Here is a 27,993-nt window from a genome sequence, read left to right as displayed (position 1 = left end):
TGCTAGGACCCACATATAAGGAAGAACATACGTCGTTTGTTTTTCTGCGTCTGTGTTACTTCACTTAGTATAACAGTTTCTGGATCCATCCATTTACCTGCAAATTTCATTATTTTATCCATGTTTGTATCATTTTAAAATTGGTATTTTGCTTTGTAAAATATTGTTGCTTCTTTGAGAATTTCATATAGTGCTTTTTATCATATTCAGATCCCCTTGAACTTCTGCTTTCAGATCCAACATCACCTCCATACCACTCGTCGTTTCATCCCTCCGTAATTTTTAAAGCTTATTAAGTGTAACTTGTGTACCCTGAATGCTCTTAGATGTGGATCCATCCTCTACAACATCATCAGCCTCCAGGCATCACACCCTTAAACTGACTCTCCCTCTCTTGGAACTATCACTTGCTAATAGATTCTCAGCTAGGGCTGGGCTTCTTGCCAACCTCCCCCATCAATGCTGGAATTTTGTCTGGCTTGGACTATCACAGGTCTTGCACATCATGTCACACGTGCTGAGTGTACATATGTACAACTGCACTATTGTGTTGAAAAAAAGGCTTTTTCATTGTTTTCAGCCACCATCTTTGGCTCTTACAATCTTTCTACAACTTTGTCAAAAATCTCTGGTGTCCCATTTAAGGCTGAGCTCTCCACAGCCTCTTATTCTCTGCACGTTGACGAGCTGAGAGTTTCTGTGTCAATCACCACACGATGCAAGGAGAAGTTTCTACACTAATCTATGGGTGTACCAGTAAGTTATTAGAACTCCATTTAATATTATGTCTATTTATCAGAATAGTAGTAGGTTCTCCCTGATGGCCTGTGATCTGTCTATCCACAAGTTCTTTAACTTGATAGCAGTGCCAGATATGGGCTTCATTTGTGAACCAATCATAAAGTGGTTGGTTACTACTATAACACGTACATCAGTGTTGCTCAAGTGGGCATATCTTGCCAGCATAGTCATTATTGTAGCTTGCAGAGTTCACAGCTAGGATAGGTTGTTTACTTTTCTCTTTGTGTAGCATGCATAGCACCTTCCAGTATTAAGAAAGCTAGCCAGTTCAAGGTCAGTACCACTTGATTTCTCCATGTTTGTTCTAAAAATCACATATGTAATGTCTTCAGCAATAGAGTCTTACCATCAAGTTCTGGCTTTTTATTTGGTGTAGTATCTGGTAGGGGCATTATGCCTCTTCTCCGTTGTAGGGTCATTCCATTGAAAAGATTTTTTATATGGTTTATGTATAATTTTAAGACACTTCTATAATAGTAGGTTTCCACATAACTTCTCAAATAGTCTTTAATGTTAGTTATCTCTCCCCATATCCCCTTCACTCTGCTTTCCCATTCCCATCCCATTTAACCCTTCTGATTCCATTTTCCTACTTCCCTTCTTTATAGCCCTGAATTAACACTCTGCTTATCTCCCTAACATTGCTATTACATTTCATTTTTATCATATCAGTGTCCTTTATTTGTACTGATATGTCCCATTCCTGATATGGAAATTTAAATCAACATAAGGCTTATTAACCCTTTTTGGATTTTCAGAGAATTAGCTATTTTAATTGATTTCATTATTGCAATTTCCAATTGTATTGATCGCAGTTTTTCATTTTCTTGCTCTCTTTATTCTGTCTTCTTTTCACTATTTTGAAATGTTTTCATTTACATGTATGTATATGTGTCTGTGTATGTGCAAATGTATGCTTCTTGTGGAGGCCAGAAGAGGGTGTTGGATCCTCTAGAGCTAGAGTTACAGGTGACTGTGAGCCTTCCCTCCCCTGTACCACTCCATAGCCAGACATGGGTGCTGGGAATCAAATTCCAGCCCTCTGCAAGAGCTGCATATTCTCTTAGCCACTGAGAGATCTCTCTAGCCCCTCTTGTCTGCTTTTAGATTAATGCTCTCTTTCTAGTTTTCAAAGCTAAACTCGTTTATGTGAGACTTATTTTCTAATATAAACATTCTATATGGTCTTATAAGTACTTTGTTCTATAAATTTGACTTAAGAACTTGTAGAAAGTTCTCAAACATTCATATTTTCCAACTATTTTCTGTTATAAATTCTAGTTTCATGCCATTATGGTTTCAGAACAATCTTTATTTAATTTCCATTCTTCTAAATTCAGCTTTATTTGTTTTATGAACCACATCAAGACCTGGGAATATTCCTTAGAACAGAACCATGAGAAACACAGAGTTTGAAAAAAATGGAAATTTCATTGTTATGTTGTTGACATCTCTAAATTTTGATTTATTGCTTTAGTTACCTTTTAGCATCTATGGGTGGCTTTTGCATTGCCTCCTGGTCATTAGGAAATAGAGTCTTTAGTTGCCTTAGTGCAATTTGTTTCAAAATAGCACACCAAGAAATTTAGCATATATTAGTATATTTAGTGTTCCATAGTTTAATAAATATGAACTGCCACCTTCTAGTCTGTAATGATGTACTTACGCAGCAAAATGCTGAAGTCCTTGACAACCTGGGCTGATACTTTGGTTTTTTTTAACCACTTGCTGTTTCTCCTGCTGAATTACTACAATAGGTGCCTTGTGAGAGGAACTCCAATATTCTTTCCAGACTAACAAAGCATGAAAGAATATCAAAAGACCCCAGAACAAGAAATAATCAAACAAAAGCAAGTTTATTACCTTGACAAAGAAACACACACTAGTGAAGAAATGTTCACAGTAGTTCTCTAGGGAGAAAAGGAGTCTGGAGATTAACATGATAAAGTGTGTGGGGTGAGGTGGTACAGAGAAAGGAGTGCAGACTGAATGTAATGCTGGTTGTGTTAATTAATCACTGAAAAGTAGTACTCTGGCAGAGACAGACTATACTGTAAAAAGAAACATTTGTGATTTCATTGTACACTTTATATGTACTAGGTGTTTGATTAAATACATATCATGAGAATAATGGACATGCTATTGTCTCTGTGTCATCTTATACTAGAATCAAAAAATCGTAAAATATATTTTCTGTAAACTGTCGAGAAGGTAGGAGAGGAAGTAGTCAAGAACTCTGCACAAGCTCATTTATTCAGAATTCAGACATTACTGAATGACAAGCTTTCACACAAAGTCTGAGTTCCCAGCCCCTAATATGTTAAGTTCTAGTCCTTTCTTTCTGATCACAGAAGATAACTTGTGTTATAGAGGGTTCTTATTAAACTAGCGATGAGCTATTCTAGTTCCATGATACATACCAGAGAATGGCAGCATGAATTTTCTGATGGCGTGGTGTCCTTGGACTTCACTCTTTACTTTTCCTTGTAGATATTCTGACTGCTGTGTTTAGCAATTAAAATTTCCTTTTTTAAAAAAAACATTGCACATTGTTCTTATCTTCATTGTGGAGCAGTTTTACTACATAAATAATTTAAGATAAAATGTATGGTTGTATACAAATTGGATGGTTAAGCAATCTTAGAGTAAAAGAACTAACAGTGTATTATCTGCCTGCTTTAGGCAGTAGGAATGAGAAGACTCAGTTATGCTATACTATATTCTTTGAAGATAAGTTCAAGCATTCTAAGAACTTCTCTAGAGAGCTAAAATAAAGTTATAAAAATCACATATATACACTCATTCTTGCTTTTCATAAAAAAAGCAGAAGATAAAGTTTTAATTAAATTCATTATCTGTCTTACTTTGAAATTTTAAATTTCAAAAGAAAATGAGTAATTCATCATCAGAAATGGCAGATAATTTAGTCAGTACCAATTTGAACCTGCAATGTATCATCATAAGCAACTCAATCAGCACTGTGAATTAATAACTTTGATGATGTCTGTATTAGAAATGCCCCAAGGATATCATCAAAGCTTAACTTTCGTTTTGCTCCAGCACATGAAATCTAACTGGTCTTGGATATATGTGTGTGACTATGTTCATAATAATTTGGAAACTTCTGACACTGCTCAGGCCCCACTTCTTCAGCTGTCTCCCTGAATACATACAAAATGAGGAATAACCTGCAGCCATATTAATTTTCTCTGTGTAGTTCTTCTTCTTACGATAGGCTGGAGATGGACTGTTGGAGACCTTATGTTTGGAATGTACAGCTTGTGTGAAGAATAATACCAGAAAAAAAAAAAAGCCTTGGCATTTAAGCATAGAAGATGAACTCTTGTAGTATTCTCGTAGGTGTTTGTTGTTCAGTTTTTTTGTTGTTCAGTTTTGTTGGAAGATATCTGTAAGTATCCAGGTAGCTGCTAGATAACCTTCAAGTTCGATTAAAAGCAAAGGAACTAGGGATATTGCTCAGTGGGTGGAGCATGAAAGAAGCACTAGGGTTGATCCCCAGCATTCATTAATTGGGTGTGGTGGTGCACACTTCTTTTGTCTCCCATCCCTGTGGTACACACTTATAATACCAGCACTCAGGAGGCGAAGGCAGGAGAATCCCAAGGTTCAAGGCCATTCTTGGTAGTGAGCATGAGGTCAGCCTGGTATACCTGAGATCCTCTCTCACAAAAGAAAAAAAATCAAGAGCAACAAAACTGTATGATAGCAGTTATAAATAAAATCTGAGATCTCAAGCTTTATGAATTTTTGCTAAGAAATTAAAAAGTATGTGCCACATGAAACAACTACAGAAAAGATAAAGTAGCCATAAAAATTCAAGACTGTCCTGCGATAGTCAATGGAAGTCCTTAGCCTTTTAGATGGCACGTGAAAAGTAGCCTGGAATGTCATGTGGTGGAGAGGCTACAAAGCTCATCTTGGAACAAGGACCTGTAGTTTGATCTCAGTGTTGCTGCTAGAAAATGGGATTCATTTCTGATCTAATCTGGGTTGTGCTGTGCTCATCTCTTAGGAGATAATCATCCCAAATTTCTCTAAGACATTTCAAGTCTATGTTCTATGGAAATGTTCTATTCTTATATTTTTTAAAGAATACTTTTTCTGGCTATTGAAGCCCAGATCTTGTGCATGCTAGGTAACTACTACTGAACCAAATTCCAAGTTTCTATTCTTAAAATTTAAAGAGTGATAGTAGTTTGACGTGTCATCAAATGGTTCACAGAGATAAGGATTTAAATGTAGCTCATAGTCAAAATTCTTCAAGATGCTTTCACTTATACTGATTGAAAGAGCAAAGTGCCTTCATTTACTGTTCATGGGATTACAATTGGTACAACATTTGTAGAAATAAGTATGGAGAATTTTGTAAAAACTAAAAGTAAATCTGCCATAGGATATGGTTATACCATTCCTTGGAATATACCCAAAGGATTCATCCTACTACAGAGATACTTACACAGCCATGTTTGATGCTGCTCTTTTTAAAATAGCTAAGAAGTAGAAACAACCTAAATGCACATCAATTGATAAATTGATAATGAAAATGTGGCACATTTATACAGAGGTGTTCTGTTCAGCGGCAAAGAAAAATGAAATCCTGAAAATTTTCAGGTAAGTGAATGGAAATAGAAACTATTATACTAAATGAAGGAACACAGACTCAGAAACATAAGTGATGTAGCTCTCTCTCATTTGTGGATTATGGTTCCAATTCCCTAGGTGTGAGTATATATCCAGATGTAACCCAAAGAGGCAGGAAAATGGAAAGGGACCATGGGGATAAAGGGGAAGAAAGAACATAAGACATGGGGCTAGTAGGAGACAGGTGTTATTAATGGGAAAATGGGGTTAAAGGGTAATTTAACTAGAGAGGGAGGATGGGGAGTTATATGGGGGAAGTGAGAGGAGACATAAATACCACTCAGATGGTGTGAAAAACCAGAGGGAAATGTAGTAGTTTAAAGTACTACTGAAAAATACACTATATATAATATGCATATGTATAGCTGAAGGATGTGCAATACCAAGTAGGAGAAACCTTCCTTTAAGTTGTTGGTCAGGGTAGTCCAAGAAATTCCCAAAACAACACAGACTATTGCTATAGTCCTTGAACTGGAAGGTAAGACCCTATTGCTGAACACACAAGACACTTTGGATACAAGGCTTGGAACAATCAAGTTGGAATGGACCTGAAAGCTCCTCCCTGAAGACTGGTTCTCATGGCATCAGAGGACACTATGCAAGCTTGCAAGGGACAAAAGCAATCAGTGGTCCTACCCAGCTGAAAAGCCTAATAGACAACAAATGGCTGGTCTACAAAACTTTAGCTATTGGTACAGTATTGCCACTTTTATCATGGGGGTAATGAACAGCTGTATAGCAGGAATTAAGGCCTGCTCAATGGGAGGGATCTTAGCTGTGGTACTATAAGCATAGCCAAATGAACATGGCTGGAGAGGTCATAAGCTCTAGAGAAAAGCCTACATTTGCCACATTCTTACATCAACATAATTTCTTATTTTATTCTAAATATGCATCCGCGTATTTACAAACAAGTGAACCTCTCACCACTCATCAGAGAAGCTTCTTTTTACAATAGATGGAAACTATTATAGAGTTACACAGCTGATCAAACACAGAGAATAAGTGTCTGTGAGATGCTTAGCCATAAGTGATACTTCAGTGCAACCTCTACACATAGGACGAACAGATTTCTTAATTCTCATCAGAGATGTTTTCTTATGCAGCAGATGGTGATTAACATAGAAGTTCACAGCTGGCCAAAGTGCAGAGAACAAGAGGCAGAAGAGAGCAATGTGGTGGTTTGAATGAGAATGTTCTTGATAGGCTAAAAGTATTCAGAAATTTTGTCCCCAGTTGGTGATGTTGTTTTGGGAGGTCTTAGAAGGTATGACCTTGTTGAAGGAAGCACATCACTGATGGTGGGTTTAGAGAGTTCTTAAGCCTTACCAGATCTCCAGTCACTCTCTGCTTCCTGTGCCTGTTTGAAGATGTGAGATCTCCTCTTTCTGTTCCAGCCACCTCTGCCTCCAGGCCCCGACCATGTCAGACTCTAATTCCCCTGGAACTGTAAGCTCAAACAAACTCTTCCTCTTATAAGTTCCCTTAGTCATGGTATTTCTATCACAGCAATAGAAAAGTGACTAATAACAACAGTTTATCCCTGAATAGGACACCTATTTCAAATTTCTGCCTCCCCAGGCTCAGGAATCATTGTAGAAAAAGGAGCAGAAAGATTTAAGAGCCAGAGATGGATGACCAAAAGGAAACTGTTTTCCAGCCATTTGGTCAGTTACACATTAGAACTAGCAGCAGTGGTGACAACATGCACAAGTCCCATGCAAGCTCAAACCAGAAGAAAACAAAAATCTCAGCATAGACATGGGGAAGTGGGTAAGAAATCCCAACACAGCCTAAGGAACTTTTGGCAACTGATGGCTGCTGGGAAGGGGAGAGACAGTGTCTTACAGGCCTGAAACTCTTGGTAGGATAAGCAGACTCCAGTGGAGGGACCCACGATGAAGGACATTTGGAGACACCAACCAGACTCTATAAGTCATATAATATGTGTAATGGAGTATATTAAATTAAGGGACAGTAAGGGGCGGTGAGAATAGGGGAAGGCATCTAAATACCATCAAATTGTATGAAAATCATAAAAAGTCAATAAAACTTTTTATAATAAAAGGAACAAAATGGAACCAGTTAGAAGGTTGAATTTCTGTATTCCCAAAGTTTAGCTCCTTTAGCTAAACTTTAACTACAGTGATGAAGGATCTTTAAACTGATTCATATTGAGGCCCTTTACATTCTTGGAATTAAGGGAGCTTGCCAGATTTTGACTGTTTCTCTTTTACATTGTGTACAGCAGAGATTATGACAGCCAGCTTTCCATTACTATGTCAAAATCCCTGATGTAAATGGGCAAACATGATATAGCAAAACTGCCCACCGCACATTGGGCCAGAGCCTCACAGTACTCTTTGGAGGTCCACTTCTAATGACCTGGACCTCCTACAAGGTCTCATATTGCAAAGGTTGTAGCACATCCCAGTGCATTTGGAGATAGTCAACAACCAAACCTATAGGATAGAGGAATTTTTTTTCTCATCTTAATTTGAACAAGTAAAAAAAATGTAAGAGCCAGAGGTGGTAGATGATAAGGAGACAGAGTTTCCCAGCCAGTTGGTCAGTTACACATGTGAACTCACAGCAATGGTGAAACGCAGACTTACAAGGAACCAAATGCAAATTCTTATGCTTAGAGATCTGAGACTTCTACTTTGCTACTTTGATGCTGTCCTTGTTTAGACATCCAGATTGGGCTTGTTTCATGACCAATTTATACTCACTGTGATTTGGGATTATTTCTCCGGAAAGTAGATGCTTCTGTTTGCGGTCCCATGTTTTGAGTGGGAAAAGCTTTTATGATACTTACTGTTTGGTCTTGCTTGGTCTTTATGTCTTCTATGAATATATTATGTTAATACAGCTTCCTCATGGCAAAAAAATAATAGAATATCATTATTAGTTTTGATGTTTGTCTACAGTTGGACAACTTTGTTCAGAGTTTTTGTTCTCTATCAAACTGAAGCCCAGACAACTCTTGTTTTTATTCTTCTTGTGACAAAAGCAGGTTTTTGCTATATTTCAAATTGGTAGAAAATCATACTTATAGTCTATTAGTGAGCTTTGTGCTTCTATAATCAAATAGTCAAGACCGTCAATTTATATTAGAGAAAAGTTTGGCTCCCCTCATGGTTTCAGGTATTTCAGTTCATGGTCACTTGGTCCTGATGCTTTCGTTCTGGTAGAAGCACTGTCAGAGAATGAGGTGATGAGCTTCTGACCACTTGGCAACTGAGATGTGGATAGTGGGAGAGGGGAGGTCCCAGTAGCCCCTTCAATATCATGTCCACAAGAACCTAACTTCCTTCCACTAGACTCTACCTTTTAAAACCTTCACTATACACAGTAGTCCAACCAAACCTTTATCCAAGGGGCATTTGTGGTTATTTATCTAAACTACAGCTGGAGAATCCAGTGATGTTGTTCTGGTACACTGGCTTTTCTGGTCCAAAACATTACTCTATACTATTCATCTACTCATTTGACAGGAGTTATCCTTTATTTGGTTAGGGGCAACCATGGGAAGTCAGGAGTGTCTTTGAACTTTAAACATGTAATTTGTTGTTATTTTAGGTAATATATAGAATTTGACAATTTATAACATCTCTCTCAATATAATCTTTTTCTGAAACTTTTACTTTATTTTATTATTTTATTTTTTGAGGCAGGTCCTTATGTATCCCTGGCTAGTCTCAAACATGTATTTCTAAGAACGACACTGAAATTCTAAGGTTCTTCCCTCAACTTCCAAAATGTTGGTCTAACAGGCAAATGCCATGCACCATGTCCAGTTTATGTGGTGCTGGGGACACAATCTAAGTCTTTGAGTACTCTGTCTAGGCAAGCACTCTACCAACCAATCTACCCTTGTCCTGCAACTTTTTCTAAGTACTTTTGAAGGATGTCAAGTGAGATAGCATCCCTGTTACTGACCAGCAAGTTTTGGGTCCAAAATTGAATGTAGATACTATATAACTATGGTAGTCTTCAGAGAAACCTGCTGTTTCCCAGGATGCAAAGGGGCGGTGAAGGTGACTGCAGCATGGGACCATATTCCTGCTCTTACCTTGGCGTTGTTTGGCATTTGGCTCATCCTTATAAGCCTTGCTCACCCACACCTTAGCTTGCAAATCCCAGGTATTGAGAATGGTTGTAAAGTGATTTAGCATTGTGAATTATAGCTCATCCAACAGAATGAAACTGGATACACCACTGTCAAGTGAGCATATTAAGCAACTCAGTCAGTGAAGGAAGACTCATCAGCACAGCAGAGACTTGCTATTGTGTTTCTTTTTTAGATAGAGGAAATAATTCATTCAGCACTTCATATCAATGTACTATGGAAGCCTAAAACCAGGAATACTCCCTATGGACTTCAGCCTGCACAGGCCAGGAAATATCTTGAACCAGAGGTCCATTTAAAATCCGAAGGCACTCATATATGGAATTCTAGAAAATTAAAAAGATCTAAGAGCAGAAGCTGGAGCGGTGGCTCTGTACTTAAGGGCACTTGCTGCTCTTGCAGAGAACTCAAATTCCCAGCACCTACATGGCAGCTGACAACCACCCGAGTTCCAGTTCCAGGAGAGCCAATACCCTCTTCTAGTCCATATGGGCATCATACATGGCATGTGGTGCACATAGGCACATGCAGGCAAACACTCATACACAGACAATAAAGATAAATAAATCTTAAAATTTAAGAGCAGTCACTTACAAGGCCTCACATCTCCACCTCAGAATAGAACCAAAATGCAGACACTTTCTGTCATTTATCCTTGCGTGCCACATCATTTTGCTAAAGGTTTTGTTGACCATGATGATTCCTGATCTTAATTTGAAAATATTACATCAACTCCATGAGTCTTTGCCCCTTTCACTTTCTTGGGAATGTTTCATTCTTTTCTGTCTTAATGGAACCTGGCTGTCTTGCTTACTGCTTCCTTGCCACCAAATGAAGCATAGAGACACTCACCATAGAACCTGGAGGCTGGGTTACCATTTTCCAAGGCCAGAGGAGACCTCTTAAGTTGCTCTGACTTCATTTAGAAGTTACAGATGCCTGGCTATGCTATACCTCCACTTCTAATTATAGTGTTTACTATCCAAGCTCTTAGTCTCAGCAAACTATTCTGCCAGGCCTATTGCCTTCTCTTTGTCCCTACTTTCTTGACTCTTATCTTTTTGGGTGACTATATGATTCAATTTTCATGGAAAATTCATATGTGGCACCTTTCATGTATAGTTTCTTAGCCATGCTGCAGCTAGGCATTACCAACACCACTCCATTTCAGCCTCCTATGTATCTGTGGTTGTTCCCTGAAGTTCTTATCATTCAGAAATTAATACTGCACTGACTTGCCAATATATTACATCTTTACCTTTAAATGAAATCCTGATACAGTCTAAAGGGACTCCAGTCACCTTATTAGTACCACATTCTTGATTTGCTATTAGGCGAAATTTCAACACTGTGTAATTCACACTGCCTCTCTCTAGGCTACTAAGCACTGTGTGAAAAAGTCCCAAGTAGTCAGGCTAATCCCATCATCTGTCGTCTCCAGGTCCAGATCATTTGTTGTCTACCCAGAACTCATAAAGACCACATCAGGTCTCCCGGTATCTTCTTAAAAATCCCACGTTTCCTATTCATTTCCTCCCAGAGCATGACTGTGCTTCTTTTTAGGTAATTAAGTAATTAAGTTTACAAAAATATAGAAAATTTTAAAGTAATAAAGAAAAGAGAGTATACATTTATTTTTATTACTCAGTTAAAACAAACAGACAACTCTACTACTGCAATTGAAGACCACTAACATCCCTGGTGACTTTCCTTCTTCCCAAACTTCACAGTGACTCTGATTTCAATGTTTTCTGTTTCCCTGTAATTATGTCTCACGTCTGTGTACCCCAGGAGATACAGAGCTACAGTGTGTTGTTTTACACATTTTAAATTACTAGTGTTGTCTTACAAGTTTTAAATTTTCTGTTAATGCTGTCATCTCTTCCTCCGCCCTCCTTCCCGCCCTTCTTTTTCTTTGCTTTGCTCAATACTTTGTGAAGTGTATCTATCTTGCCACATGAAATCACATTCATTAACTTTGCTGTTACATAGAATGAGTAAATCATGATGTATTTATGTACTTTCTTATTGATAGATATTTAGCCTGCTTGCAACATTTTTATTATTGGAACTTGATTCACTGTGAACATTCTCCTAATTATGTGCATTTTCATATTTCTCTAGAATACATACTTGAAAGTGGCAATGTTTTTCAATTTTACCAGATACTATCAAATCATTTTCTACTGTGGTTGAAGCTCCATCAATGCATAACATTTATATTGCTCTAAAGCCTCATCAATATTGAAGTTTTGAAGTCTAAAATGTTCTTTATTGATGACTATATGATCATTTCTCATTTATTTTGCCCGATAGCTAGTGAAATTGAAAATCTAATGTTTGTTGGCAATTTATGTTTAATATTTTAATTACTGGTTTACATATTTTGAAAGTATTTTTCTAATGGGTTTTTGTCTTTTATTATTTATTTGTTAGTATTTTTAATATTTTTGAAATGTAAAATTTCATATTATATTTATTGCACATGCTACTTCATTCTGCTTTAGAAAATTTCATTCTCATTTTTCTGAGTATAAAATACAAGCTTAGATTATGGGCTTTAGACCTTTTCCCCTAATAAGTGCTTTCAGAATTATAGCTTTTCCTCCAAGCATATTTTGATATGTTGTAGTATACAGATTTTGTTTCAAACACATAAAATATTTCCTTATAATTTTCTTTTTAATTCATTTTCTTTAGTATCTTATGTAGTTTCCAACTAGTTGGGAGATTTTCTAAATGTCTTTGAGTAAGTGTTCTAGCTTGATTTCATTGTGGGTAGATGTATGCTTACTATGTCTTCATGTCTTTTAAACTCATTACTATTTATTTTGTGATCCAGGGTGCAATCTACCTAGGAAAACTCGATGTGCACATTGAAAAATAAAATGTGTGTTTTGTGAGGTCAGTAGGGATAGACATTTTAATCAGGTGAGTTTGTTGGGAGGATTGTTTGTTCTCTGTTCCCCATTGGTTCTATTGCTGTACTGAAAGAGAAACATTGATATTGCCAGGTATACAGTGAATTTGTCTACATCTTCTTTCCTGATTTTGTTTTTGCTAGATTCATTTACATTTAGGATTATTATGTCTTCTGCATAAGTAAATATTTTTAAGTTAATAATGACCCTGCTAATCTTGGTGGAAGTGAGATAAATTTTTTCTGATATTAATGGAGTCATTCTCACCTTCTTCTAACTAATATTTACATTGTGTACATTTTCCTTCCATTTCTAACCTATCTATGCCACTGTTTTTAAATACAACTGTAAAAATACAATCCAAGAAAATAATTTTAATTCTATAAATTTGTGTGTGTATGTGTGTGTGAGTGTGTGTGTGTGTGTGTGTGTGTGTGTGTGGCATAGATTGCATGTAGTGTAATTACTTACATATTTGAAGTAAAACCATTATGCTAATTAGTTTCCATGTAGTCTATTTTTGTTCTTTTCCTTGATAATATATTAGTTGTGTTTTTTATTCTATTCTATCTCTACTATCACTTAATTATATATTTTAAAAATCTACTGGGAGGCTGTAAGAGTGTGCTCTTGCAGAAGACCAGGGTGTGAATCCCAGCACTCACATGGTAATCCTCCATAACCCCAGTTCCAGGGGTCTGATGCCCTCTTCTGTTCTCCACTGGCACTGCACTACACAGGTGCACTTGCATACATGCAGGCATAGCACTCATATATGTAAAAGAAAAATAATTTTTAAAAAATCATTAGTGGACTTCTGCTAATGATCACCCTAGGGATTTCCATACACCGTATACTTCATTGGGGTCTACCTTCAAATGTTTCAGTGGCGTAATTACATACTTGCTTTTAGTATAAGAACAGTACAGTGTATGTCCTGCTGCTTCCACCCACTGTTTGTGCTCCTGGTGCTATGTATTATCCTTTGATATGCTCTAAAAATATATCATTACTATTTTATTCTAGACTAGTACTTGTTAACTAACTTACAGGTCAAATACAGAATACCAGTAAGTACATCAGCATAGCCATGTCTATTGTCTGCTCGTTGTCAATGGCTTTTACATCACAACAACCAAGCAGAGTGAGTGTAACAGAAAGTTATGACCCACAAAATATTTATCTTTTTCTGTTTTGTGTTGTAGACCAAACCCAGGACATTTATGCTTTTAAACTCTCTGGTCCTTAACAGAAAATGTTTGACTGCCTCTGCCTTAAGCAATTATCTTTGTCCTCATTAAAAGTGAGAAAAGCTGGAGTTACCTTTACTTTCCTTCATAGCTTCTCCAGAGGTGCTTGTTTCTCTTATAGATCCAAGTATCTCTCTTTGTTATGCTTGAAGAACTTTTAACATTTTTGAGGTATTGGTAATTAATTTGTCATTCATTATTACTCTATAAAGAACCTTTATTTTTCTTTAGTTTTCAGCAATTGTTTTTGCCTTGTGTAGAATGCTGGATTGACGGGTTTTCTTCTTTCAAAACTTTGAAGATGTCATTTTGTTCTTTTGTGAATTACACAGCTTCTAACAAAAAGGGCATTGTGTTTCTCACATTCTCTTTCTATATGTAGCTTGCTTAGTTACTCTAACTGGTTCAGAATTGTCTCCACATGATTGCTTTTGATTGATCTGGGTATGACTTAGGCAGGAGGGGTGTGTTTGTGTTTGTGTGTGTGTGTGTATGTGTGTGCACACGAGCACGCACACATGGTGTATGTGTGTTCTGCTTGTAGTTTTTTTGGTGGGTATAGGTGCTGTTACTTTGTGTGATGTTTTATGAGTTTCTTGGATATGTGTTTTGATGATTTTCAATATTTTTGCAGAATTCTAGTTGGTATCACTTCATATATTTATCTATTATTTCTTCTGCAAATCAGATAGCCCATGCACTAGGTACTGTTACAGAACTCTTGAATGGACTGGTGTTTTTCAGTCTTTTGTATCTCTGTTTGGGTAAGTTCTAGTGGCCTAAATTCAAATAACTAGTTTCTTGGTTATAACAAATTTATGATAACTTTGTCAAAGACAGTTTTCATTCTTTGAAACTATGTTTTACGTTTTCAGTATCTGTTTTATTCTGTTTCTCTTTTTGCTTAAATTCCCCATCTGGTTGTGTAGGTTGCCACCTTTTCCAGCATAGTCTTCAGAACATTCTCTTTCTCGTTTTCTTTTTGATAATTCCAGCATCTGGGTGCCACGTGAATATGACTTTTTTGATTGCTTCCTTACATTTTCTCTTGAAAGTCATTATTTTGTGTTAGTGATTCCTCCTGCTCCTCCTTCCTCCTCCCTCCTCCTCCTCCCTTCTCCTCTTCCTCCTCCTCCACCTCCTTCCTCTCCTCTTGCTCATCTATGTATTTTTTGTAATAGTAGAGTCTGAGGTAAAGAGCATTTTATGATTGGAGTTGGACATTCCTGTTTTTATAATAGGCCTTTAATTAGTGTGCTGAAGAGTTGAAATCAGTCGAGTCAGTAAATTAGCAGGGCTTGGGTTTGTGGTTTCTGTGACAACCTTCAGTGTATTACCAGCTATACATTCCTCCAGTGTTAGTCTTGCTTAAAAAGTAAGGCTGAATGGCCGGGGATTTCACTCTCTGCTCTCAATTTTAGTGTTTTCCGGGGAGTGTCTACTGTAGAGAGTATTACTATTCAATGCTGTTGAGCCTCTTCAAGTGGTACATAAGTAGCTTGTTGTCACTCACATTTTGGAGTTTTCTGGAGTGTGGGAGTAGGAGTCAGGGTCGTTTTCTGTTCCAGTCTTAGAACCTGAATCTTAGGCAAGCTCCTTGATCTCAGGTCATAGTAATAGATGACCTAAATGTCCTTAGTGGTTCTGACCCAGAAAGATTTCCCACTGCTCTCTTGTTTGCATCCATCAATTGCAAGGACTCTGTTTGTCCCCTCAGAGAAAAAGGACCTGCCACTTTGGCTTTGTATGGAGGAGGGCAGAAGAGTGCTGCATGCGTTTCCTGTCATGACATGCTCCCCTCCCCCAGGCATGTCTCACAAAGGGGCATGGTTTCCAGACGCCCACTCAGCTCTTTCTCATGAGCATCTGGGGGAGGCCCCAGATGAAGAACCTATTAATTAATGTAAGCTCCTAACTCTCAGGAGCCTCTCATGCCAGCTCAGAACTCACAGTCAATAACTCATTAAGTATGCTGACTGAGTTCTTAGTATCGCCTTGTTTGTGGCCTGACATTCTTCCTCTCAGCTGTGTCCCATGAAGGCAGCTGCCTTCCCTAGAGCTAAATCTGTATCCAATCTAATCTAATCTAATCTAATCTAATCTAATCTAATCATCCAATCTTTCGTCACCTTGAGATTTCATTTTCCTCATTATTTAATGAAAACTTTTGATTACATACATTGTTAGCTTTTTCTTGATGTCAGTGTGGGAATGGTACTCCTACTCTTTAAGTCTTTCATATTCCAAATAGAAGCTCCAAAGCTCTATGCCCATTTTCCAGGCATGTGTTCTGTTTTATCATTGTTATATCATTTTCTCACTGATCATTTTCATTTTAATCTCATCAGATTTATTGATTTTTTTTCCTGTATGGATTGTGCTTTTGAAAATGGATTAGAAATTCCCCCCCATATTTAATTTATAAATATGACTCTTTCTTGAAGGATTTAAGTGAGTCATTGGGGAAATATCCCAAAGCTTCTACTGCTTCCTGTCGACCATGGCCTCATTTTCAGTTTACCTCCTTTCCTCTCCTTTTATTGGGCTGTATCCTTTAAAACTTCCCTGCTCACCTATCATCTCCTGTTCTCCTAATCTTCAGTTTCTTTCTATATTCTGTATCCTTATCATTTAGTTATGTGCACATTTCCCCATCAAAATATCCATCTCTCTAACCCAGTGCTCCAGCCAGCTTAAGAAACACCAGTCAAGTGGGCCAGTGGAGAGTACGATTCCATCGGTTGCCTGTGTGTTCTTCTCTGCTGTTTCTCATTACCGCATGTGCTTTTTCAAAGGAATTCCTGCCTATCCCCTTAATTGTCTTTGTGTCTTACAATTGATTGCCCAGCCTTTTCTTCTCATTATATGTATTATTTTCAGTGAGCTTCTACATTCCTTTGACTTAACCATTAGTCAGTGCTCCAAAATAATTTTTTTTCTAACCTGAGTCTCTCTTCTCATAATCTTTACCCATACATGTTTAAATAGTTTTCTAAATATCTTATCCTCACAGAACATCATTCTTTAACCTAAATTTTTTTACCTTGATGAAAATGTTGACTCTTTTATTCCCCAGAAGGTTTAGTGGTCCATGATTTACTGGATGTCACCAAGGTTAATTTCAAGATTTCAACTCTGATATCACATTGAATTCCGTCACCAAGACTGTACTTCTATTTAATAATTTCTTTTGAAATTATGGCTCTTTTATCTAATCCTCTATTTAAAGCTTGGTATAAACTTCCATTTTATATTTTTAGAACATTAACATTGCCTATAAATAAAATGATTTTCTTATCATTACCATCATTAAGCCTTCTAGTACAGGCTTTAACTGGCACCGGGTGAACTTTCTAAAACTTCAAGTCTCCCAATTGAGCTCCAAGGAGATAGTTCATGAACTTCATGTAAGTAAGAAGATAGCAAGGGAATGAATAGGACTTGTATTTCCAAGCTATGATCAACTGAGTAGTGTTGATTATATTTGCTTCATGTATTATGTTAAACAACAGATTTATGTTATTATAGATTGAACCAAAAGACAGTGAAATCCATTCTCTTTAGTCTCTCTGAACCACTTGAAATGTTCCAGCTTGTCTCATTTTCTCTTTCATGACCACTTTTCATTTAATTATTATTGTTACATATGTATATATAGATTTATACACATATGCACACACTCAAACCCTACTGAGTCCATTTAGTGTTGTTTGTATTCACATATGCCTAGAGTTGACTGCTTGGGATTAAATAGCCTATCAGGAAGTTCATCTGTGGAGAAAACCAGTTCTCCATCTCTTGGCAGCCATTGATTGCCAGTAGCTCTTCCTCTAGTGGTAGAAACTTGTCAAATTTTCCCCACCTACATTGGCATGTCAACTTGGTGCTGACATGCAGGTCTTGCTTAAGATTTTTTTAGTGTAGCTTCTCTATCATGTCTGGAAGGCACTATAGCAGCAGGTGTCCTGGTCCTCTGGCTCTTATTATCTTTCTGTTCCCCTTCTGTAGTTTTCCCTGATCTTTGGAAATAGAGGTTGCATTTTAGATGTATCAGTTGGGCCTGGGCTCCCCATAGCCATTTGTTCTCTGTATTTTGACTACTTGCGTCTCTCTGTACCAGGCTCCATCTGTTGCATAAAAAAGCTTCTTTGATGTGAGGTGAGGGCGAGAGCTACACTTATCTGTGTGTATGCAGATAAGATTTAGAATACCGTTAGAAATCATACTGTTTTAGGAAAATGGCAGTAGTAGCTTCTTCTCTAGGGTGCACGTTGATTATGTGTATATGTGTGTATCTCCGTGTATGTGTGTGAGTGCAGAGCCCCAGAAGGCCAGAGCCATAGGGTACCCTGAGCTGGAGTCAGAGGCAGTTGTGAGCCACTATGGCTGCTGGGAATGGAACTCAAGTCCTCTGCAAGGGCAATATTCTTTCACAACTGCTGAACCATCTCCCTAGAGAGAAGAGTCTTGGGATTTAAAAAGAAATATTTCATGTAAATCACATTTTAACAAATAAACAAGTCAATTTGTTGCAGAAGTTTTATTTTCTTTAAATATAATTTTTCTCTGTGACTTTTTAAGTACCCAGTGAAAACAGGAAAATAAAACAAAACCCAAAAAGGAGTGAACAAAAGCATTCAGCTTTCAGTCTCCTACCATTTACATCTACATTTGATACTATGGTCCAAATAGCACATTGGTAAGCGTTGGATCTATTTAAGAACTTCAGCAAGTCCCCTTTTGGCTGCTTCTTCTTCTGCGAGAAAATGGATCTCATCTGACTGTGTAGCACTGGAAACTCACTGCTCATGCTGCTAATGGGTGGATGCTTGTTATTGTCCACTCAGGTATGGCTATCACGGATGCCATTACTTGCCCATCTGGTTGGAGTCACCCACCTGCTGTCTTCCCTTAGCCTAGTGAGTACTTTCTGACTGGGGTTCCCCTGGGGTCTAGATGGAAGAGAAAGTACAATGAGCTTGCCATATCCTCTGTCTGATTCTTGGGTTGTAAGTCAACAGCCTGATCATTGCTGCAGAATCATCATGTCTCTTTTGCAGGAACCCTGAGGCAAATTTGCTAGGTATCAGCTCTAAGACCTTTCATTTCCCACTGAGAGATAGGTAGTGTCTTCCCAGGTGCATCTAGGTAAGAGAAGGGACAGATGGAATCTTGAGCTTCACCTGAGGCCTTGTCCCTCTATCCATCTAGGCAGAGGACCCTCTTCCACATTTAGAAGAAAGTTCCATCCTAGCACAGGTGCATCCTGAATGTGGCTCCCCTACATTTATGATGGGAGGTAGGACATCTACTTGTCTTTCACTCTACTCACGAGCTTCTCCTCCCTTTGGGACCTTCAATCTCGAGAGAGAAGCACAACTCCCCAACCCTTGAATCTGGTCTCACATTCCCCTCTTATTCTACCTCTGATTATAAAGTAATTCAGCTCTAAAGAAATTCAGAGTGCCTTACCATGCATACTCACTTAACATAAAGTGAAAGAGAAAGGTTGACACATCTTATTTCTTCAAACCCAATTGTTTCACATTGCTTTTCCCTAAAATAAAGTCTGTATCTCTGTAGACAGAAGTACTGTTTTCAGTAAGTAAAACATTTTTAGTGTTTTCAGAATGATTGTCTTTATTGTAACCCTTTGAAAGTAATCTCTAAGAGATTTGATTCCTCTTTTCTCTCTTTTCCTCTTCGTGATGTTTTTATTACAATTGCATGATGTTTCTTATTTCTTTTACCTTTATTTTCCTTAAACAGTCCTCAAATATGGAAGGATTATGTTAATATAAGACACTGCAGTAGAAAGATGCTATTTAAAACACACCAAAATGGCTAAGGGCCATCATGTATACACAGTTTGCCTTCTGCACTTGGTCTTGACTTGAAGATGCCCTTTGAGCTGTCTGTCACTAAAGTGGCCAGCACCACAATGCAGGCTTTTAAAGTTGAATACATGGTATTCTGCCCCTTTACTGTGTAATGGCCTTATTTTTTTCCTAATGTATGGTCAATCTCCTCCTAAGAAATCATGCCTTTGAATGACTTTTATGAACATGCCAGAGTTCCCATTATAGTGTGAGGTGTACAAAATACTTAAAAATTCCTATTACATGGTTATGAGAAATATTGTTCACTAAGAAATAACTTGAAATATAGCTACTAATAATGTGTTTCTCCTGGGGGAGTAGGAAAGCACCAAATATATTTTCTGGTTATTATGTCTGGACATTTTGTACATCACATTTTTGTGTATATTTTCATTGAATTTTTGTGTATTTCATATAAAAAAGGGATTGCACTTCCCATACATCAGGCTTAAGTCTATATAAAAAGTTATTTAGACAGTTATTTCTCATTGATGATTTTGTTCCTAACCAAAAAGTGCTGCTCAGATGTAAGACTTCAAATCTTGGTCTCCAATGCTATCGTGCCCACCTGTAGCTAAGGGAGACAACCAGTTATTGTTGTAAAATGATGGATAAATTTATCTTCTCCCCCTATCTAGAAGCCTTTGAGAGGGAACTGACACTGATTATAACCACTCCAACAGCTATCAAAACACCTAAAGCAAATCCTAAATCCATCACTGTAGAGTCCAGTGCTGGAAGACAAAAGAAAAATGAGGAGGAACCCAATAGAGGGATGCTTTTGGAAGCTCTTGTCAAGAAAGTCCAATGGACTCTCATATGAACATTTGAAAATTGCCCTGTTCTGACTTTTTTCTAGTTCCCTACCTAGAACTTGAAATGCTAATTACTTTTGCTTTTACTTCTCCTTCACATCTCCTAGTCACAATTCAAACACTTTCTTTTCCCCCTAGAAATAAGAGTCATGCAATTTGGGAGTCTTTTAGATAGACTCACTGAAGGGGTACTCCAGTTGCCTCACCCTGCATCCCTGTTCAGCATGGAAGAAGCCAGAGTGGTCTGTGTCCCGATTCCCTATTGGCAATTTGGGTAACCTCTTCAGAGGGGGTGTGATAAGAATAAGAGGTAGGAATTGGCTAGGTAGTTAGGGTAAAAAGACCCCCAAAGAAAATATCCAGTTTATTGGCTAAAAGTCAAAATGTCCTTGGGCTTCTTAGCAATATAGTCTGTTCCAAAGGCCAAAAATGTTGAAAATATTTGGGAGCTTGTATCTAATCCTTAAAAGATTTTAGGGATACCTCTTCAGAGGGGGGAATATTAGAGTAGCCAAAAGCCCCATAAAAATAAATAAGTAAATCAAAGAAAAAGAAAGAGTACATGAAGTTGTCAGAAAAAGGTGATGGGGAGATATGGGAGGAGTTGGAGTAGAGGGAGTAGGCATGGATTTGATCAAAACACCTTATATGCATGTATGAAATTCTCAATAAATTATCTGGATTAAAAAATTTTAACCATCTTTTTACCAGTTCCCCATTTAACTCCCCCATAACCTCTCATAGATGTTAAGGCCTATCAAGTCAAGTTAGTGCACCCACACATCTCTCAGTGCAAGTTCATCTACTGGGGTCTAGTCCCATCACAGTCTTGAACAGATCAAATTTTATGAGAACTGGACTGAGCAGTCACTAGGCTTAAAAGCTGATTCTTAATTATATGTGTGAAATACAGAAACCACAGTCTGATCTTGAGCCTGTTCACCAAACCAGAAAATTTCCAGGCAGACACAGAAAAAGAAGCTAACCATACAACAGTCAATGCTTTACTTTTAGCTGGAAATTCAGTGGTCTGGAGCTTTGTCCCTGATGCATCCTGCAGTATATGTCATGGTAACAAGTATCAAATCTTAAATTATTCTGTAGTGTAGCAAAAGAATAAACACAGAGTCTCAGAGTTACTATAGGTAGCACTTAATCTTTCTTTTGTGTATTAATTTCACTTAGTGAATTTGTTCTGAGTACATGGTATGCTTAAGATAGGACCTTAGAGTGAGAATACCTCAGCATCTCACATCAGTCATCTCACATCAGTCATCTTCTCTCACCCCAGATTCACAAGCAAACACAAATACACAGTTAGCACTTAGGCTATTAATTAGTCACAATTTTTGTACTGAGTTGATATTTTTTCAGGGATTCATACTGTTTTTGTAGGTCTTCCTTCAGATTTTTAAGATGACTGATCATGATTCAAGGTTGAGTATTTAATTTAAAAAGTACACTAAACTTGACAAGGTTCTTATGCACAAGTGACAGAGGTATTTGCAAGTCCTTGGTATAATGTGATACAATGAATATGTATCTATTTATCAGAAAATAATTATATATGTAATAGTCAATACAGAAATTAGAAAGCATTCCCTTAATTCAAAAATAATTTTGAAATTAATGGGTATGAGCTAATTAATGGCAAAGTAACCCTTTACCTCAGAATTATTTTCTGTTTAAATGATTAAGAACTGGGAGAGATGACTCAGTGGTTAAGAGCCCTGGCTGCTCTTGTTGAGGACCTGGGTTCAATTCCCAACACCCACATGGTGGCTAACAACCATCTATAACACTAGTTCCAGGGGAATCCAATGCTCTCTTCTGAGCTCCACAGGCAAAGCATGACAGGGGTGTACTTGCATATGTTTGGTAATAAACTCATACACACAAAATTAAATAATTAAATAAAATATATTTAAATCATTAAAAACCAATATACATGCTGCTTTCTGTAATATTGTCTGAGGACTCAAGATGCTTTCTGCATGTAATTTTTGCCAGCAGGTTCCTAAGAACCAGAGCTGAATAGTAAATGAAGCCACTTTGTTAACAACAGAAAGTGAGAGTTGATTTGTGAATTTTGAGACCACATCAGTATTCCAAACCAAGCTCGTTTGCTGTCATCTCATTAAACAGCACTGGGTAGGCATTTAAAGATTTTCACACTTTTTAAAAAATATATGGGCGGGTAACTTTATTTAAAACAACATTGATTTTTTTCAATTAATGCCTAGTCATGTACATCAAACTAAGTATCAAAGCATATTTGTACCTATTTGAGGCTGTCCGTGTAGTAGGTATTAAATTTGGGAAGAGGTTTCCTTTCTCTGTGCTGATTTCCATCAATTTGTGGTTACTTTCATTTTCCCTTGAGCTTTTGCTTTTGAGAATTATTTTTCATTCTTTTCACTAAATGCCCCAATCATTAAACACACTTTTATCACATATAACAGCAAGAGACTTTATGAATAATAATGATGTTGGAAATGCCACTGTTCGGTTTCCTGGCCCATTTTGGAAGAAGGGTACCATACCAAATTGTCTTTATGTGGCCATGACTGTTTTAGCAAGGCTGGAGTGGGAGATGGGCATAAAGTGGAATTCTAGTGGAAGGAGTGATATAGTTACCTTGGCAATACAGGTGAGTTCCTTGACAGGATGTTCTTGGTTCTTGCTTCCTACCATATCAGCTATACGTGGTTAGCAGCCCTATATTGATCTACTACCTTACAAAATTAAATTGAAAGGATTTCAGTTCAAACTTTCCAGGACTTGGAAGTTCCTGATATGGCCTCTAATGGTTGCTTGGGGAACGGTGTCTTAACCCAGAGCTTGCAGTGAGCTGTGTGACTTGTTCTGAAAGTGTGAGAAGGCTAGGCAAGAAAAGTAGATGATCTCAAAACAGTTGCATTTTCTACTTTTCATTAGTTCTTAGTTTTGCATCAGACTCCAAAATAGCTGTATAGTTCATTCTCAATATTTCTTATATGCAGAGTTTTACAGTGGGATATATCTTTACTGTGAAGATACACGGACGCTAAAACAGAAGCCATTAACTGGTGCCATTTGGACAAAGAAACTTGGAAAACTGACCGCTGTGTAGGTTGATCATGGAAATCAAAGAGGAAGGAGCTTCAGAAGAGGGCCAACACTTTCTTCCTACAGCTCAGACAAATGACTCTGAGGACATGCAGTTCACAAGTATGTATGTATGTGCCCCTCCCTGTTGGTCTCTGAAGAGGAGAACAGGGTTGACTAAACAGGCGACCCTATGTGTTCACAGAGAGCTGGGTTCTACACAACAGGATGAGGTTAACTAGTTGTTCCTTCTTTTCTCTACGTACTTTGATCTGCAAGAGTATGATATATCTTTTATCTTTTATCTTTTATCTTGGGTGAGACAAAGAATATAGTTCATACTGAACAAGCATCAAATAATGCATCAAAGTTTCCAAATGTGTGTTAAAACACTAATAAGTGCACTTTGTGAGCACTTTCTAAGTGCTAATCCCATTTAAGAACACCTTCTATTTGGCATTTATATATTCTTGTATGGAATTATTTTTTGGAATCTAGACATTTTTAAGACCAGAAGGTATTTAAGTTGAAAGCATTAGTGAAAAATTGTTACACAGACTCATAGATTTGCTGCTCTACCAGACACCATTAATTCACATAAGTAGAAAGCTTAGAGACTTGGCCAAGATTTACATCTGAATATTAGAATCAGTTTTTGTGCTACCCAGGTAATTAAAAGCTTCACAAGAATGCTCTGCTTTTTCTTATGCTCAAAATTCTAGGGTTTGGGTTTGTTTTTTAATATGAACTGCGTCTTTTTCTTTCAATAGATTCCTTTTGCTTAGTTATTTTAACACTGGCAAATATATGCCTAACCTCATTTAATTTAAATAATAAAATTATCTTTAGAAAATGGTATTAGTTGGATGCAGTTCCAAGAAATTTGGTTGTCAGAGCTCACAGCAGAGTTAATTATTAGCAACCTTTGAAAAAAAACAGACTGTTTGAATTTCACAAAGACATACCTAATGATTGTCCTTCTAACCTCTCTTGGAAATTCTAAAATTGTTAACTCAAGCATTGTTAAATGTCAGCAGGAGAGGGAAAAAACGGTTACTGTGCCAAAAGAATATTAGGTCTGTGAATAAAAGCGCTACTTTTTATGCAAAGTGGCAGTTTTAAAAATGTGTTATTGACCAAATGCCAATAAATTTAGTTTCTGAGGAATACACTAGAAAAATAAACAAGAAGATGATTTTTTAGATTTATTGCTAAATGGATTAACATTCTGTTTTATTTCGGTTTCTTTGGCTATATGTGGGTTTCAACAAATGGTACTTTGTTCATCCACACCCTTACCCATTCTTATATGGGGGTGCCATTGAACTATGTGTGGTCATAAAGCCTCAACCTCCCATACTGAGTAACTGCAGCTTGATCATTCAGTTTCCTAGAGTGAAATGTCATCTCAGACTCACCCCTTCCTACTTCATCTTAAGTCATTTACCTATGCTGTTAGCTTTTAAAAAAATATTACTGCAAAAGGAATAAAAGCGTTTAATAGAATTTTTGGTTTAAGTAAACAGCAAATGATCAAAATATCCATCACTGTAACCAGGCCTACTAGAACCCAACTGGAGACATCTGGTTCATTGATGAGTTTGCATTTATAGGTGAGGATGGCTTCTATCTGTGTACATCCAAAAGAAGCAGACACAGTTGAAAACCATGTTTGATATTTGATCTGGTTTGTGAAAACATTTCTTGGTTTCTCTATGGTGGTTGGAAGATCTTCATTTCCTTCTAGTTTAGAAATAGTATGTCCTTACTTGAAATCTCATGACTATTATAAACAAGTTAAACCATCCTGCAAAATAATGTATGTACACATCTGGTCAGTTAAAACTATATATTTTATCATATTATTTATAATGAAGCCTTCTGTAACTTAAATTTATCCTTACTATTTATAGGCATTCAGAACATTCCCAACGAGCCACAGCTGGAATTCATCCTTGGTAAGGAATTCTACCTTACTTATATCAATAAGTATAATGAGAATCTGTGAAGTATTTTTAAAATTATGAATATGTTATATATCCTGTTAGATTTTACCTTTATGAACATTAATCTATTTTTAAAATCTTTCCTTAATAAGACTTGAAAGATTCATTAGTGTCCTCTTTACCCCTGTTCTATGTTCTGTGACTCTTAGCTGAAGAGGTTGCATTGTAGATGTATCACTAAGCTTCATGCAACAGAGGGCCAGGAACACAAAAGGTCACAAATGACCGAAGCACAGAGATTAAGAGTCTGTAGAATTCTGGTCTTTGGACAGGACTCCTATATTAAACTTCACCCACCCAGGGCTCAGGGAACATTGCAGAAGACGGGGTGGAATGATTGTAAGAGCCAGGGATGAGGTGCATGATCATACAGAAATAGAGTCCTACAAGCTCCTGGGACCCTGCTCATATGAATTGACATCAATGGTGTTAGCATATACAAGTCCCATGCAAACTCAAGCAGACAAAATTCAATCCAGTCCATCGTACTGGGGAAATGGACAGCAGACTCCAATCTTAGCTGAAGAAATACTGGCAACTGATTATTGCTATGTGAGAAAGAGCTGATCTTTCTAAAGCGAGGGACTCTGCATAAGATGACAAGACCTCAGCAGATGAACTTGCACTGAGAAAGTTGTCTGGGACACTAACCTGCCAAAATAAGCCTTAACACAAATGACAAAATGTATGAATTAGAGTAGGGGACTATGGGAGGGTGTCAGTGGGGAATGGGGGTATAAAGATGACTAAGATTGATTGAGATGTTCTATATGAAATACACAAAAATTCAATAAAAGCAAATTTTAAAAACAAGTCTTTCCATAAAGTAGGTATTTTTTTCTCCAAGTTAAATTAATAAGTAAATAATCTGGGCTAATGTGTAGCTCCATTTGTTGTCCAGCGATATAGAATTCCATAGTCGCAGAGTTCTGCCTTTCAACAGGTGCACTGCACACACAGATCCCATGTCAGTACTCATTCTACTGGAATGACGATAGTTTGTTGCAAATCAACATTGTTGAGAATCTAATTTTCTACTCCAGACTAGAGAGTGACCTCATGTCGTTTCGTTTTGTGTTTCTTCTTGGCATTTGCAAGATCCTCATTCCTTCATCAGCGCATTCAACAGTGCCTCCTCACACTTCCATATTGATTTTGTGGACAGATATTTGGCACTTGAGAATTTCAGGTTAAATACAAGCTTTAGCTTAAATAAGCTGCTCTAAAGCACTGTTACATGTAGAAGTTTGTAACTTGTTCCAAGCGTGAATTCAAAGTGTTCATTCTGAGATCGCCTTTCATTAGAGAGTGGGAACTGCTTCTCACTTGAATCAAAACTACCATTAGGAAATGGCTGCAGTAACATATTTAACAAGGAAAAAAGATCTGTGTGAAATATTTAGACATGAAAGTCTTTCCTTTTTCTTTCTGTGGTTCAGGAATATTCTAAAATGGCAGCAGTATCTTACATTTTGTTTTAATTAATCTTTGTAAGCTAACAACACATGTGCATATTCGAATTGATATCCAGAGATGAGACACATTTTACATGTCAGTAGGAATATTTTTTGAAATTTGAGGTGCAAATTTAAAACTATAGGTACTCTGTACTAGTTTTTAGTGGTTTGAAGTCTCAATTATTTTAGGTTCATAAGCTTTCACTAACTATGTTGAAAATATTCCATTTTGAAGTATAATTTGTTAAGCTAATAATTATATCTAATAGAAAGTTTAAGCTTTGTAATATTGTTGAAAGTATTGTTAAAAGCTGCTATTAAAGAAACATTCTGAATTTTGTTTTCCTAAGTATTGAGAAACAAGCAAAATTGTGAAAACCCAAGAACATTCAGGATAATATCATTCTTTGAGTTTTAAGATGGTGTCACATATAGGAAGTTGTTTTCAGAAAGGAAGTTGAGGCTAGGGCTGGAGAGATGGCTCAGCAGTTAAGAGTACTGACTGCTCTTGCAGAAGACCCTGGTTCAATTCCTAGGACCCACATAGTGACTAACCACCATCCATGACTCCAGTTCACAAGGATTTGATGTGCTCTTCTGACCTCTACAGGCGCTGCACTACATGGGCGCACTTACATGCAGGCATAATCCTTATACACATAAAATTTTAAATAAAGGTAAATAAACAAAAATAAGAAAAGGAAGTTGAGAGACGAAAAGAGAGCAGGACAGCTCTGAGACACTGACTACACTCCTGCTTTGTGAAAGTCTGTCTACTTTCTATTTTTAAGAGAAGAAATTCATTTTTTAAAATCTTTTTGCTAGGCTTTCTGGAAAGTACAGCTCAACTAGAACAATGCAACGGTCTTCAAAATACAAGCACAGCCTTCTTTTTGCATGCTGGAGAAAAAGAAAATCTGAAGTAGATTGGAGCGTGCTAAGGAGACATGGCTACCAGCTTACAAGAGACAGCCTATGTGAGC

General features: G+C 37.2%; 1 protein-coding gene across 1 annotated transcript in view; it reads left to right on the top strand.

Annotated features, from left to right (window-relative positions):
• Inpp4b (inositol polyphosphate-4-phosphatase type II B) overlaps positions 1-27,993 on the top strand; it is a 939,536-nt gene that overhangs the window by 454,859 nt on the left and 456,684 nt on the right. The window contains exons 4-5 of the mRNA XM_008843442.3: positions 23,463-23,670; positions 25,461-25,505. Of these exons, the coding sequence (XP_008841664.1) occupies positions 23,580-23,670; positions 25,461-25,505 (136 nt within the window). The 5' untranslated portion in view covers positions 23,463-23,579. The remainder of the gene's footprint in view (positions 1-23,462; positions 23,671-25,460; positions 25,506-27,993) is intronic.

The sequence above is a fragment of the Nannospalax galili genome, unplaced genomic scaffold (genome assembly GCF_000622305.1).
Source record: "Nannospalax galili isolate Female #2095 unplaced genomic scaffold, S.galili_v1.0 scaffold359, whole genome shotgun sequence".
NCBI classification, from domain to species: Eukaryota; Metazoa; Chordata; class Mammalia; order Rodentia; family Spalacidae; genus Nannospalax; species Nannospalax galili.
This window is presented reverse-complemented; position numbering and strand designations above follow the sequence as displayed.